This window comes from Schistosoma haematobium, chromosome 7 (assembly GCF_000699445.3).
Source record: "Schistosoma haematobium chromosome 7, whole genome shotgun sequence".
Lineage (NCBI taxonomy): Eukaryota > Metazoa > Platyhelminthes > Trematoda > Strigeidida > Schistosomatidae > Schistosoma > Schistosoma haematobium.
In genome coordinates, this window is record NC_067202.1 from 8,996,709 (window position 1) to 9,011,755 (window position 15,047).

Below are 15,047 nucleotides of genomic sequence, written 5' to 3' on the forward strand. Positions count from 1 at the left end.
CCACATCCCACCTCTACTCACTGGATCCACTGAAAACACATACAATGACAGTTTGTGGTGTGTTCATTGTCACGTGACAGATTTTCACAGCATCTCATATCACACATTCACACAACGTGTCAATCAGTGAGCTGATCCAAGTTGTCTGCAGTCACAATGCACCATTCAGTCAGCACACATATTTGCTGTCGACAACCTCGGTCTCAATCCTAGTCACATCTCCATCAAGTCACTCACATATACTGACTGTGGATCTCCACATGTATATGACTTGGTTGAGCACACATTGCATGCATTGGAGAACACCTCGTGACTTCTATGCCTCGTCGTCCATGCGTTATCCACTAGTGTTGGTCACTACACCTCAGACAGATTGACAAACACACAACAACACGCACACAGGCACATTGTCCACTTGACACATTTCGACCACATCCAACACTCGATCGACAAGTAACGGTGGTGTGAACTGATCCGATGTGGTGTGGAATGCCTACACATACGACTAGTCACCGATCTCATCAACATTCCACAACACGTCAATGAAGGAAACAAGTGTGTGAACGAGATTACCTGTGTGTCGAGAAGATTCTCCTCACTGGCACCGACACCAACACCAACACCCATGTGACTGATGGAGTCAGAGTCTCCTGAAGTGTCTCTGGTCTCATTGTCTCCGGTCTGACGTTCACTCGTCGATGCTGGTTGTTCACTTGACACCTGAAAGTGAAAGAGATCATAGAGTGGATTAGGCTGGAGTGTGTAGTGTGCAGTATTTGGTGCTAGATTGTGACTGTGTGAGACCTATGCATTATATTGGTGTTGTCATGATTTCTGTTTTGTAGTGGTTGTGTGGATGACGTGTCAATGGTGACTTGGTCAGACCAATCCTCATCTGACATGTTATGGTCAACAATCACCCAACCACATCCCACCTCTACTCACTGGATCCACTGAAAACACATACAATGACAGTTTGTGGTGTGTTCATTGTCACGTGACAGATTTTCACAGCATCTCATATCACACATTCACACAACGTGTCAATCAGTGAGCTGATCCAAGTTGTCTGCAGTCACAATGCACCATTCAGTCAGCACACATATTTGCTGTCGACAACCTCGGTCTCAATCCCAGTCACATCTCCATCAAGTCACTCACATATACTGACTGTGGATCTCCACATGTATATGACTTGGTTGAGCACACATTGCATGCATTGGAGAACACCTCGTGACTTCTATGCCTCGTCGTCCATGCGTTATCCACTAGTGTTGGTCACTACACCTCAGACAGATTGACAAACACACAACAACACGCACACAGGCACATTGTCCACTTGACACATTTCGACCACATCCAACACTCGATCGACAAGTAACGGTGGTGTGAACTGATCCGATGTGGTGTGGAATGCCTACACATACGACTAGTCACCGATCTCATCAACATTCCACAACACGTCAATGAAGGAAACAAGTGTGTGAACGAGATTACCTGTGTGTCGAGAAGATTCTCCTCACTGGCACCGACACCAACACCAACACCCATGTGACTGATGGAGTCAGAGTCTCCTGAAGTGTCTCTGGTCTCATTGTCTCCGGTCTGACGTTCACTCGTCGATGCTGGTTGTTCACTTGACACCTGAAAGTGAAAGAGATCATAGAGTGGATTAGGCTGGAGTGTGTAGTGTGCAGTATTTGGTGCTAGATTGTGACTGTGTGAGACCTATGCATTATATTGGTGTTGTCATGATTTCTGTTTTGTAGTGGTTGTGTGGATGACGTGTCAATGGTGACTTGGTCAGACCAATCCTCATCTGACATGTTATGGTCAACAATCACCCAACCACATCCCACCTCTACTCACTGGATCCACTGAAAACACATACAATGACAGTTTGTGGTGTGTTCATTGTCACGTGACAGATTTTCACAGCATCTCATATCACACATTCACACAACGTGTCAATCAGTGAGCTGATCCAAGTTGTCTGCAGTCACAATGCACCATTCAGTCAGCACACATATTTGCTGTCGACAACCTCGGTCTCAATCCCAGTCACATCTCCATCAAGTCACTCACATATACTGACTGTGGATCTCCACATGTATATGACTTGGTTGAGCACACATTGCATGCATTGGAGAACACCTCGTGACTTCTATGCCTCGTCGTCCATGCGTTATCCACTAGTGTTGGTCACTACACCTCAGACAGATTGACAAACACACAACAACACGCACACAGGCACATTGTCCACTTGACACATTTCGACCACATCCAACACTCGATCGACAAGTAACGGTGGTGTGAACTGATCCGATGTGGTGTGGAATGCCTACACATACGACTAGTCACCGATCTCATCAACATTCCACAACACGTCAATGAAGGAAACAAGTGTGTGAACGAGATTACCTGTGTGTCGAGAAGATTCTCCTCACTGGCACCGACACCAACACCAACACCCATGTGACTGATGGAGTCAGAGTCTCCTGAAGTGTCTCTGGTCTCATTGTCTCCGGTCTGACGTTCACTCGTCGATGCTGGTTGTTCACTTGACACCTGAAAGTGAAAGAGATCATAGAGTGGATTAGGCTGGAGTGTGTAGTGTGCAGTATTTGGTGCTAGATTGTGACTGTGTGAGACCTATGCATTATATTGGTGTTGTCATGATTTCTGTTTTGTAGTGGTTGTGTGGATGACGTGTCAATGGTGACTTGGTCAGACCAATCCTCATCTGACATGTTATGGTCAACAATCACCCAACCACATCCCACCTCTACTCACTGGATCCACTGAAAACACATACAATGACAGTTTGTGGTGTGTTCATTGTCACGTGACAGATTTTCACAGCATCTCATATCACACATTCACACAACGTGTCAATCAGTGAGCTGATCCAAGTTGTCTGCAGTCACAATGCACCATTCAGTCAGCACACATATTTGCTGTCGACAACCTCGGTCTCAATCCCAGTCACATCTCCATCAAGTCACTCACATATACTGACTGTGGATCTCCACATGTATATGACTTGGTTGAGCACACATTGCATGCATTGGAGAACACCTCGTGACTTCTATGCCTCGTCGTCCATGCGTTATCCACTAGTGTTGGTCACTACACCTCAGACAGATTGACAAACACACAACAACACGCACACAGGCACATTGTCCACTTGACACATTTCGACCACATCCAACACTCGATCGACAAGTAACGGTGGTGTGAACTGATCCGATGTGGTGTGGAATGCCTACACATACGACTAGTCACCGATCTCATCAACATTCCACAACACGTCAATGAAGGAAACAAGTGTGTGAACGAGATTACCTGTGTGTCGAGAAGATTCTCCTCACTGGCACCGACACCAACACCAACACCCATGTGACTGATGGAGTCAGAGTCTCCTGAAGTGTCTCTGGTCTCATTGTCTCCGGTCTGACGTTCACTCGTCGATGCTGGTTGTTCACTTGACACCTGAAAGTGAAAGAGATCATAGAGTGGATTAGGCTGGAGTGTGTAGTGTGCAGTATTTGGTGCTAGATTGTGACTGTGTGAGACCTATGCATTATATTGGTGTTGTCATGATTTCTGTTTTGTAGTGGTTGTGTGGATGACGTGTCAATGGTGACTTGGTCAGACCAATCCTCATCTGACATGTTATGGTCAACAATCACCCAACCACATCCCACCTCTACTCACTGGATCCACTGAAAACACATACAATGACAGTTTGTGGTGTGTTCATTGTCACGTGACAGATTTTCACAGCATCTCATATCACACATTCACACAACGTGTCAATCAGTGAGCTGATCCAAGTTGTCTGCAGTCACAATGCACCATTCAGTCAGCACACATATTTGCTGTCGACAACCTCGGTCTCAATCCCAGTCACATCTCCATCAAGTCACTCACATATACTGACTGTGGATCTCCACATGTATATGACTTGGTTGAGCACACATTGCATGCATTGGAGAACACCTCGTGACTTCCATGCCTCGTCGTCCATGCGTTATCCACTAGTGTTGGTCACTACACCTCAGACAGATTGACAAACACACAACAACACGCACACAGGCACATTGTCCACTTGACACATTTCGACCACATCCAACACTCGATCGACAAGTAACGGTGGTGTGAACTGATCCGATGTGGTGTGGAATGCCTACACATACGACTAGTCACCGATCTCATCAACATTCCACAACACGTCAATGAAGGAAACAAGTGTGTGAACGAGATTACCTGTGTGTCGAGAAGATTCTCCTCACTGGCACCGACACCAACACCAACACCCATGTGACTGATGGAGTCAGAGTCTCCTGAAGTGTCTCTGGTCTCATTGTCTCCGGTCTGACGTTCACTCGTCGATGCTGGTTGTTCACTTGACACCTGAAAGTGAAAGAGATCATAGAGTGGATTAGGCTGGAGTGTGTAGTGTGCAGTATTTGGTGCTAGATTGTGACTGTGTGAGACCTATGCATTATATTGGTGTTGTCATGATTTCTGTTTTGTAGTGGTTGTGTGGATGACGTGTCAATGGTGACTTGGTCAGACCAATCCTCATCTGACATGTTATGGTCAACAATCACCCAACCACATCCCACCTCTACTCACTGGATCCACTGAAAACACATACAATGACAGTTTGTGGTGTGTTCATTGTCACGTGACAGATTTTCACAGCATCTCATATCACACATTCACACAACGTGTCAATCAGTGAGCTGATCCAAGTTATCTGCAGTCACAATGCACCATTCAGTCAGCACACATATTTGCTGTCGACAACCTCGGTCTCAATCCCAGTCACATCTCCATCAAGTCACTCACATATACTGACTGTGGATCTCCACATGTATATGACTTGGTTGAGCACACATTGCATGCATTGGAGAACACCTCGTGACTTCTACGCCTCGTCGTCCATGCGTTATCCACTAGTGTTGGTCACTACACCTCAGACAGATTGACAAACACACAACAACACGCACACAGGCACATTGTCCACTTGACACATTTCGACCACATCCAACACTCGATCGACAAGTAACGGTGGTGTGAACTGATCCGATGTGGTGTGGAATGCCTACACATACGACTAGTCACCGATCTCATCAACATTCCACAACACGTCAATGAAGGAAACAAGTGTGTGAACGAGATTACCTGTGTGTCGAGAAGATTCTCCTCACTGGCACCGACACCAACACCAACACCCATGTGACTGATGGAGTCAGAGTCTCCTGAAGTGTCTCTGGTCTCATTGTCTCCGGTCTGACGTTCACTCGTCGATGCTGGTTGTTCACTTGACACCTGAAAGTGAAAGAGATCATAGAGTGGATTAGGCTGGAGTGTGTAGTGTGCAGTATTTGGTGCTAGATTGTGACTGTGTGAGACCTATGCATTATATTGGTGTTGTCATGATTTCTGTTTTGTAGTGGTTGTGTGGATGACGTGTCAATGGTGACTTGGTCAGACCAATCCTCATCTGACATGTTATGGTCAACAATCACCCAACCACATCCCACCTCTACTCACTGGATCCACTGAAAACACATACAATGACAGTTTGTGGTGTGTTCATTGTCACGTGACAGATTTTCACAGCATCTCATATCACACATTCACACAACGTGTCAATCAGTGAGCTGATCCAAGTTGTCTGCAGTCACAATGCACCATTCAGTCAGCACACATATTTGCTGTCGACAACCTCGGTCTCAATCCCAGTCACATCTCCATCAAGTCACTCACATATACTGACTGTGGATCTCCACATGTATATGACTTGGTTGAGCACACATTGCATGCATTGGAGAACACCTCGTGACTTCTATGCCTCGTCGTCCATGCGTTATCCACTAGTGTTGGTCACTACACCTCAGACAGATTGACAAACACACAACAACACGCACACAGGCACATTGTCCACTTGACACATTTCGACCACATCCAACACTCGATCGACAAGTAACGGTGGTGTGAACTGATCCGATGTGGTGTGGAATGCCTACACATACGACTAGTCACCGATCTCATCAACATTCCACAACACGTCAATGAAGGAAACAAGTGTGTGAACGAGATTACCTGTGTGTCGAGAAGATTCTCCTCACTGGCACCGACACCAACACCAACACCCATGTGACTGATGGAGTCAGAGTCTCCTGAAGTGTCTCTGGTCTCATTGTCTCCGGTCTGACGTTCACTCGTCGATGCTGGTTGTTCACTTGACACCTGAAAGTGAAAGAGATCATAGAGTGGATTAGGCTGGAGTGTGTAGTGTGCAGTATTTGGTGCTAGATTGTGACTGTGTGAGACCTATGCATTATATTGGTGTTGTCATGATTTCTGTTTTGTAGTGGTTGTGTGGATGACGTGTCAATGGTGACTTGGTCAGACCAATCCTCATCTGACATGTTATGGTCAACAATCACCCAACCACATCCCACCTCTACTCACTGGATCCACTGAAAACACATACAATGACAGTTTGTGGTGTGTTCATTGTCACGTGACAGATTTTCACAGCATCTCATATCACACATTCACACAACGTGTCAATCAGTGAGCTGATCCAAGTTGTCTGCAGTCACAATGCACCATTCAGTCAGCACACATATTTGCTGTCGACAACCTCGGTCTCAATCCCAGTCACATCTCCATCAAGTCACTCACATATACTGACTGTGGATCTCCACATGTATATGACTTGGTTGAGCACACATTGCATGCATTGGAGAACACCTCGTGACTTCTATGCCTCGTCGTCCATGCGTTATCCACTAGTGTTGGTCACTACACCTCAGACAGATTGACAAACACACAACAACACGCACACAGGCACATTGTCCACTTGACACATTTCGACCACATCCAACACTCGATCGACAAGTAACGGTGGTGTGAACTGATCCGATGTGGTGTGGAATGCCTACACATACGACTAGTCACCGATCTCATCAACATTCCACAACACGTCAATGAAGGAAACAAGTGTGTGAACGAGATTACCTGTGTGTCGAGAAGATTCTCCTCACTGGCACCGACACCAACACCAACACCCATGTGACTGATGGAGTCAGAGTCTCCTGAAGTGTCTCTGGTCTCATTGTCTCCGGTCTGACGTTCACTCGTCGATGCTGGTTGTTCACTTGACACCTGAAAGTGAAAGAGATCATAGAGTGGATTAGGCTGGAGTGTGTAGTGTGCAGTATTTGGTGCTAGATTGTGACTGTGTGAGACCTATGCATTATATTGGTGTTGTCATGATTTCTGTTTTGTAGTGGTTGTGTGGATGACGTGTCAATGGTGACTTGGTCAGACCAATCCTCATCTGACATGTTATGGTCAACAATCACCCAACCACATCCCACCTCTACTCACTGGATCCACTGAAAACACATACAATGACAGTTTGTGGTGTGTTCATTGTCACGTGACAGATTTTCACAGCATCTCATATCACACATTCACACAACGTGTCAATCAGTGAGCTGATCCAAGTTGTCTGCAGTCACAATGCACCATTCAGTCAGCACACATATTTGCTGTCGACAACCTCGGTCTCAATCCCAGTCACATCTCCATCAAGTCACTCACATATACTGACTGTGGATCTCCACATGTATATGACTTGGTTGAGCACACATTGCATGCATTGGAGAACACCTCGTGACTTCTATGCCTCGTCGTCCATGCGTTATCCACTAGTGTTGGTCACTACACCTCAGACAGATTGACAAACACACAACAACACGCACACAGGCACATTGTCCACTTGACACATTTCGACCACATCCAACACTCGATCGACAAGTAACGGTGGTGTGAACTGATCCGATGTGGTGTGGAATGCCTACACATACGACTAGTCACCGATCTCATCAACATTCCACAAAACGTCAATGAAGGAAACAAGTGTGTGAACGAGATTACCTGTGTGTCGAGAAGATTCTCCTCACTGGCACCGACACCAACACCAACACCCATGTGACTGATGGAGTCAGAGTCTCCTGAAGTGTCTCTGGTCTCATTGTCTCCGGTCTGACGTTCACTCGTCGATGCTGGTTGTTCACTTGACACCTGAAAGTGAAAGAGATCATAGAGTGGATTAGGCTGGAGTGTGTAGTGTGCAGTATTTGGTGCTAGATTGTGACTGTGTGAGACCTATGCATTATATTGGTGTTGTCATGATTTCTGTTTTGTAGTGGTTGTGTGGATGACGTGTCAATGGTGACTTGGTCAGACCAATCCTCATCTGACATGTTATGGTCAACAATCACCCAACCACATCCCACCTCTACTCACTGGATCCACTGAAAACACATACAATGACAGTTTGTGGTGTGTTCATTGTCACGTGACAGATTTTCACAGCATCTCATATCACACATTCACACAACGTGTCAATCAGTGAGCTGATCCAAGTTGTCTGCAGTCACAATGCACCATTCAGTCAGCACACATATTTGCTGTCGACAACCTCGGTCTCAATCCCAGTCACATCTCCATCAAGTCACTCACATATACTGACTGTGGATCTCCACATGTATATGACTTGGTTGAGCACACATTGCATGCATTGGAGAACACCTCGTGACTTCTATGCCTCGTCGTCCATGCGTTATCCACTAGTGTTGGTCACTACACCTCAGACAGATTGACAAACACACAACAACACGCACACAGGCACATTGTCCACTTGACACATTTCGACCACATCCAACACTCGATCGACAAGTAACGGTGGTGTGAACTGATCCGATGTGGTGTGGAATGCCTACACATACGACTAGTCACCGATCTCATCAACATTCCACAACACGTCAATGAAGGAAACAAGTGTGTGAACGAGATTACCTGTGTGTCGAGAAGATTCTCCTCACTGGCACCGACACCAACACCAACACCCATGTGACTGATGGAGTCAGAGTCTCCTGAAGTGTCTCTGGTCTCATTGTCTCCGGTCTGACGTTCACTCGTCGATGCTGGTTGTTCACTTGACACCTGAAAGTGAAAGAGATCATAGAGTGGATTAGGCTGGAGTGTGTAGTGTGCAGTATTTGGTGCTAGATTGTGACTGTGTGAGACCTATGCATTATATTGGTGTTGTCATGATTTCTGTTTTGTAGTGGTTGTGTGGATGACGTGTCAATGGTGACTTGGTCAGACCAATCCTCATCTGACATGTTATGGTCAACAATCACCCAACCACATCCCACCTCTACTCACTGGATCCACTGAAAACACATACAATGACAGTTTGTGGTGTGTTCATTGTCACGTGACAGATTTTCACAGCATCTCATATCACACATTCACACAACGTGTCAATCAGTGAGCTGATCCAAGTTGTCTGCAGTCACAATGCACCATTCAGTCAGCACACATATTTGCTGTCGACAACCTCGGTCTCAATCCCAGTCACATCTCCATCAAGTCACTCACATATACTGACTGTGGATCTCCACATGTATATGACTTGGTTGAGCACACATTGCATGCATTGGAGAACACCTCGTGACTTCCATGCCTCGTCGTCCATGCGTTATCCACTAGTGTTGGTCACTACACCTCAGACAGATTGACAAACACACAACAACACGCACACAGGCACATTGTCCACTTGACACATTTCGACCACATCCAACACTCGATCGACAAGTAACGGTGGTGTGAACTGATCCGATGTGGTGTGGAATGCCTACACATACGACTAGTCACCGATCTCATCAACATTCCACAACACGTCAATGAAGGAAACAAGTGTGTGAACGAGATTACCTGTGTGTCGAGAAGATTCTCCTCACTGGCACCGACACCAACACCAACACCCATGTGACTGATGGAGTCAGAGTCTCCTGAAGTGTCTCTGGTCTCATTGTCTCCGGTCTGACGTTCACTCGTCGATGCTGGTTGTTCACTTGACACCTGAAAGTGAAAGAGATCATAGAGTGGATTAGGCTGGAGTGTGTAGTGTGCAGTATTTGGTGCTAGATTGTGACTGTGTGAGACCTATGCATTATATTGGTGTTGTCATGATTTCTGTTTTGTAGTGGTTGTGTGGATGACGTGTCAATGGTGACTTGGTCAGACCAATCCTCATCTGACATGTTATGGTCAACAATCACCCAACCACATCCCACCTCTACTCACTGGATCCACTGAAAACACATACAATGACAGTTTGTGGTGTGTTCATTGTCACGTGACAGATTTTCACAGCATCTCATATCACACATTCACACAACGTGTCAATCAGTGAGCTGATCCAAGTTGTCTGCAGTCACAATGCACCATTCAGTCAGCACACATATTTGCTGTCGACAACCTCGGTCTCAATCCCAGTCACATCTCCATCAAGTCACTCACATATACTGACTGTGGATCTCCACATGTATATGACTTGGTTGAGCACACATTGCATGCATTGGAGAACACCTCGTGACTTCTATGCCTCGTCGTCCATGCGTTATCCACTAGTGTTGGTCACTACACCTCAGACAGATTGACAAACACACAACAACACGCACACAGGCACATTGTCCACTTGACACATTTCGACCACATCCAACACTCGATCGACAAGTAACGGTGGTGTGAACTGATCCGATGTGGTGTGGAATGCCTACACATACGACTAGTCACCGATCTCATCAACATTCCACAACACGTCAATGAAGGAAACAAGTGTGTGAACGAGATTACCTGTGTGTCGAGAAGATTCTCCTCACTGGCACCGACACCAACACCAACACCCATGTGACTGATGGAGTCAGAGTCTCCTGAAGTGTCTCTGGTCTCATTGTCTCCGGTCTGACGTTCACTCGTCGATGCTGGTTGTTCACTTGACACCTGAAAGTGAAAGAGATCATAGAGTGGATTAGGCTGGAGTGTGTAGTGTGCAGTATTTGGTGCTAGATTGTGACTGTGTGAGACCTATGCATTATATTGGTGTTGTCATGATTTCTGTTTTGTAGTGGTTGTGTGGATGACGTGTCAATGGTGACTTGGTCAGACCAATCCTCATCTGACATGTTATGGTCAACAATCACCCAACCACATCCCACCTCTACTCACTGGATCCACTGAAAACACATACAATGACAGTTTGTGGTGTGTTCATTGTCACGTGACAGATTTTCACAGCATCTCATATCACACATTCACACAACGTGTCAATCAGTGAGCTGATCCAAGTTGTCTGCAGTCACAATGCACCATTCAGTCAGCACACATATTTGCTGTCGACAACCTCGGTCTCAATCCCAGTCACATCTCCATCAAGTCACTCACATATACTGACTGTGGATCTCCACATGTATATGACTTGGTTGAGCACACATTGCATGCATTGGAGAACACCTCGTGACTTCTACGCCTCGTCGTCCATGCGTTATCCACTAGTGTTGGTCACTACACCTCAGACAGATTGACAAACACACAACAACACGCACACAGGCACATTGTCCACTTGACACATTTCGACCACATCCAACACTCGATCGACAAGTAACGGTGGTGTGAACTGATCCGATGTGGTGTGGAATGCCTACACATACGACTAGTCACCGATCTCATCAACATTCCACAACACGTCAATGAAGGAAACAAGTGTGTGAACGAGATTACCTGTGTGTCGAGAAGATTCTCCTCACTGGCACCGACACCAACACCAACACCCATGTGACTGATGGAGTCAGAGTCTCCTGAAGTGTCTCTGGTCTCATTGTCTCCGGTCTGACGTTCACTCGTCGATGCTGGTTGTTCACTTGACACCTGAAAGTGAAAGAGATCATAGAGTGGATTAGGCTGGAGTGTGTAGTGTGCAGTATTTGGTGCTAGATTGTGACTGTGTGAGACCTATGCATTATATTGGTGTTGTCATGATTTCTGTTTTGTAGTGGTTGTGTGGATGACGTGTCAATGGTGACTTGGTCAGACCAATCCTCATCTGACATGTTATGGTCAACAATCACCCAACCACATCCCACCTCTACTCACTGGATCCACTGAAAACACATACAATGACAGTTTGTGGTGTGTTCATTGTCACGTGACAGATTTTCACAGCATCTCATATCACACATTCACACAACGTGTCAATCAGTGAGCTGATCCAAGTTGTCTGCAGTCACAATGCACCATTCAGTCAGCACACATATTTGCTGTCGACAACCTCGGTCTCAATCCCAGTCACATCTCCATCAAGTCACTCACATATACTGACTGTGGATCTCCACATGTATATGACTTGGTTGAGCACACATTGCATGCATTGGAGAACACCTCGTGACTTCTATGCCTCGTCGTCCATGCGTTATCCACTAGTGTTGGTCACTACACCTCAGACAGATTGACAAACACACAACAACACGCACACAGGCACATTGTCCACTTGACACATTTCGACCACATCCAACACTCGATCGACAAGTAACGGTGGTGTGAACTGATCCGATGTGGTGTGGAATGCCTACACATACGACTAGTCACCGATCTCATCAACATTCCACAAAACGTCAATGAAGGAAACAAGTGTGTGAACGAGATTACCTGTGTGTCGAGAAGATTCTCCTCACTGGCACCGACACCAACACCAACACCCATGTGACTGATGGAGTCAGAGTCTCCTGAAGTGTCTCTGGTCTCATTGTCTCCGGTCTGACGTTCACTCGTCGATGCTGGTTGTTCACTTGACACCTGAAAGTGAAAGAGATCATAGAGTGGATTAGGCTGGAGTGTGTAGTGTGCAGTATTTGGTGCTAGATTGTGACTGTGTGAGACCTATGCATTATATTGGTGTTGTCATGATTTCTGTTTTGTAGTGGTTGTGTGGATGACGTGTCAATGGTGACTTGGTCAGACCAATCCTCATCTGACATGTTATGGTCAACAATCACCCAACCACATCCCACCTCTACTCACTGGATCCACTGAAAACACATACAATGACAGTTTGTGGTGTGTTCATTGTCACGTGACAGATTTTCACAGCATCTCATATCACACATTCACACAACGTGTCAATCAGTGAGCTGATCCAAGTTGTCTGCAGTCACAATGCACCATTCAGTCAGCACACATATTTGCTGTCGACAACCTCGGTCTCAATCCCAGTCACATCTCCATCAAGTCACTCACATATACTGACTGTGGATCTCCACATGTATATGACTTGGTTGAGCACACATTGCATGCATTGGAGAACACCTCGTGACTTCTATGCCTCGTCGTCCATGCGTTATCCACTAGTGTTGGTCACTACACCTCAGACAGATTGACAAACACACAACAACACGCACACAGGCACATTGTCCACTTGACACATTTCGACCACATCCAACACTCGATCGACAAGTAACGGTGGTGTGAACTGATCCGATGTGGTGTGGAATGCCTACACATACGACTAGTCACCGATCTCATCAACATTCCACAAAACGTCAATGAAGGAAACAAGTGTGTGAACGAGATTACCTGTGTGTCGAGAAGATTCTCCTCACTGGCACCGACACCAACACCAACACCCATGTGACTGATGGAGTCAGAGTCTCCTGAAGTGTCTCTGGTCTCATTGTCTCCGGTCTGACGTTCACTCGTCGATGCTGGTTGTTCACTTGACACCTGAAAGTGAAAGAGATCATAGAGTGGATTAGGCTGGAGTGTGTAGTGTGCAGTATTTGGTGCTAGATTGTGACTGTGTGAGACCTATGCATTATATTGGTGTTGTCATGATTTCTGTTTTGTAGTGGTTGTGTGGATGACGTGTCAATGGTGACTTGGTCAGACCAATCCTCATCTGACATGTTATGGTCAACAATCACCCAACCACATCCCACCTCTACTCACTGGATCCACTGAAAACACATACAATGACAGTTTGTGGTGTGTTCATTGTCACGTGACAGATTTTCACAGCATCTCATATCACACATTCACACAACGTGTCAATCAGTGAGCTGATCCAAGTTGTCTGCAGTCACAATGCACCATTCAGTCAGCACACATATTTGCTGTCGACAACCTCGGTCTCAATCCCAGTCACATCTCCATCAAGTCACTCACATATACTGACTGTGGATCTCCACATGTATATGACTTGGTTGAGCACACATTGCATGCATTGGAGAACACCTCGTGACTTCTATGCCTCGTCGTCCATGCGTTATCCACTAGTGTTGGTCACTACACCTCAGACAGATTGACAAACACACAACAACACGCACACAGGCACATTGTCCACTTGACACATTTCGACCACATCCAACACTCGATCGACAAGTAACGGTGGTGTGAACTGATCCGATGTGGTGTGGAATGCCTACACATACGACTAGTCACCGATCTCATCAACATTCCACAAAACGTCAATGAAGGAAACAAGTGTGTGAACGAGATTACCTGTGTGTCGAGAAGATTCTCCTCACTGGCACCGACACCAACACCAACACCCATGTGACTGATGGAGTCAGAGTCTCCTGAAGTGTCTCTGGTCTCATTGTCTCCGGTCTGACGTTCACTCGTCGATGCTGGTTGTTCACTTGACACCTGAAAGTGAAAGAGATCATAGAGTGGATTAGGCTGGAGTGTGTAGTGTGCAGTATTTGGTGCTAGATTGTGACTGTGTGAGACCTATGCATTATATTGGTGTTGTCATGATTTCTGTTTTGTAGTGGTTGTGTGGATGACGTGTCAATGGTGACTTGGTCAGACCAATCCTCATCTGACATGTTATGGTCAACAATCACCCAACCACATCCCACCTCTACTCACTGGATCCACTGAAAACACATACAATGACAGTTTGTGGTGTGTTCATTGTCACGTGACAGATTTTCACAGCATCTCATATCACACATTCACACAACGTGTCAATCAGTGAGCTGATCCAAGTTGTCTGCAGTCACAATGCACCATTCAGTCAGCACACATATTTGCTGTCGACAACCTCGGTCTCAATCCCAGTCACATCTCCATCAAGTCACTCACATATACTGACTGTGGATCTCCACATG

General features: G+C 46.1%; 1 protein-coding gene across 1 annotated transcript in view; it reads right to left on the bottom strand.

Moving 5' to 3' along the window:
* The window catches only part of MS3_00011179 (uncharacterized protein), a gene marked incomplete at both ends in the record, with an annotated part of 136,527 nt that overhangs the window by 58,477 nt on the left and 63,003 nt on the right, over nt 1-15,047 (bottom strand). Inside the window, 16 exons of the mRNA XM_051219584.1 lie at nt 574-720; nt 1,498-1,644; nt 2,422-2,568; nt 3,346-3,492; nt 4,270-4,416; nt 5,194-5,340; nt 6,118-6,264; nt 7,042-7,188; nt 7,966-8,112; nt 8,890-9,036; nt 9,814-9,960; nt 10,738-10,884; nt 11,662-11,808; nt 12,586-12,732; nt 13,510-13,656; nt 14,434-14,580. Of these exons, the coding sequence (XP_051064365.1) occupies nt 574-720; nt 1,498-1,644; nt 2,422-2,568; nt 3,346-3,492; nt 4,270-4,416; nt 5,194-5,340; nt 6,118-6,264; nt 7,042-7,188; nt 7,966-8,112; nt 8,890-9,036; nt 9,814-9,960; nt 10,738-10,884; nt 11,662-11,808; nt 12,586-12,732; nt 13,510-13,656; nt 14,434-14,580 (2,352 nt within the window). The remainder of the gene's footprint in view (nt 1-573; nt 721-1,497; nt 1,645-2,421; nt 2,569-3,345; nt 3,493-4,269; nt 4,417-5,193; nt 5,341-6,117; nt 6,265-7,041; nt 7,189-7,965; nt 8,113-8,889; nt 9,037-9,813; nt 9,961-10,737; nt 10,885-11,661; nt 11,809-12,585; nt 12,733-13,509; nt 13,657-14,433; nt 14,581-15,047) is intronic.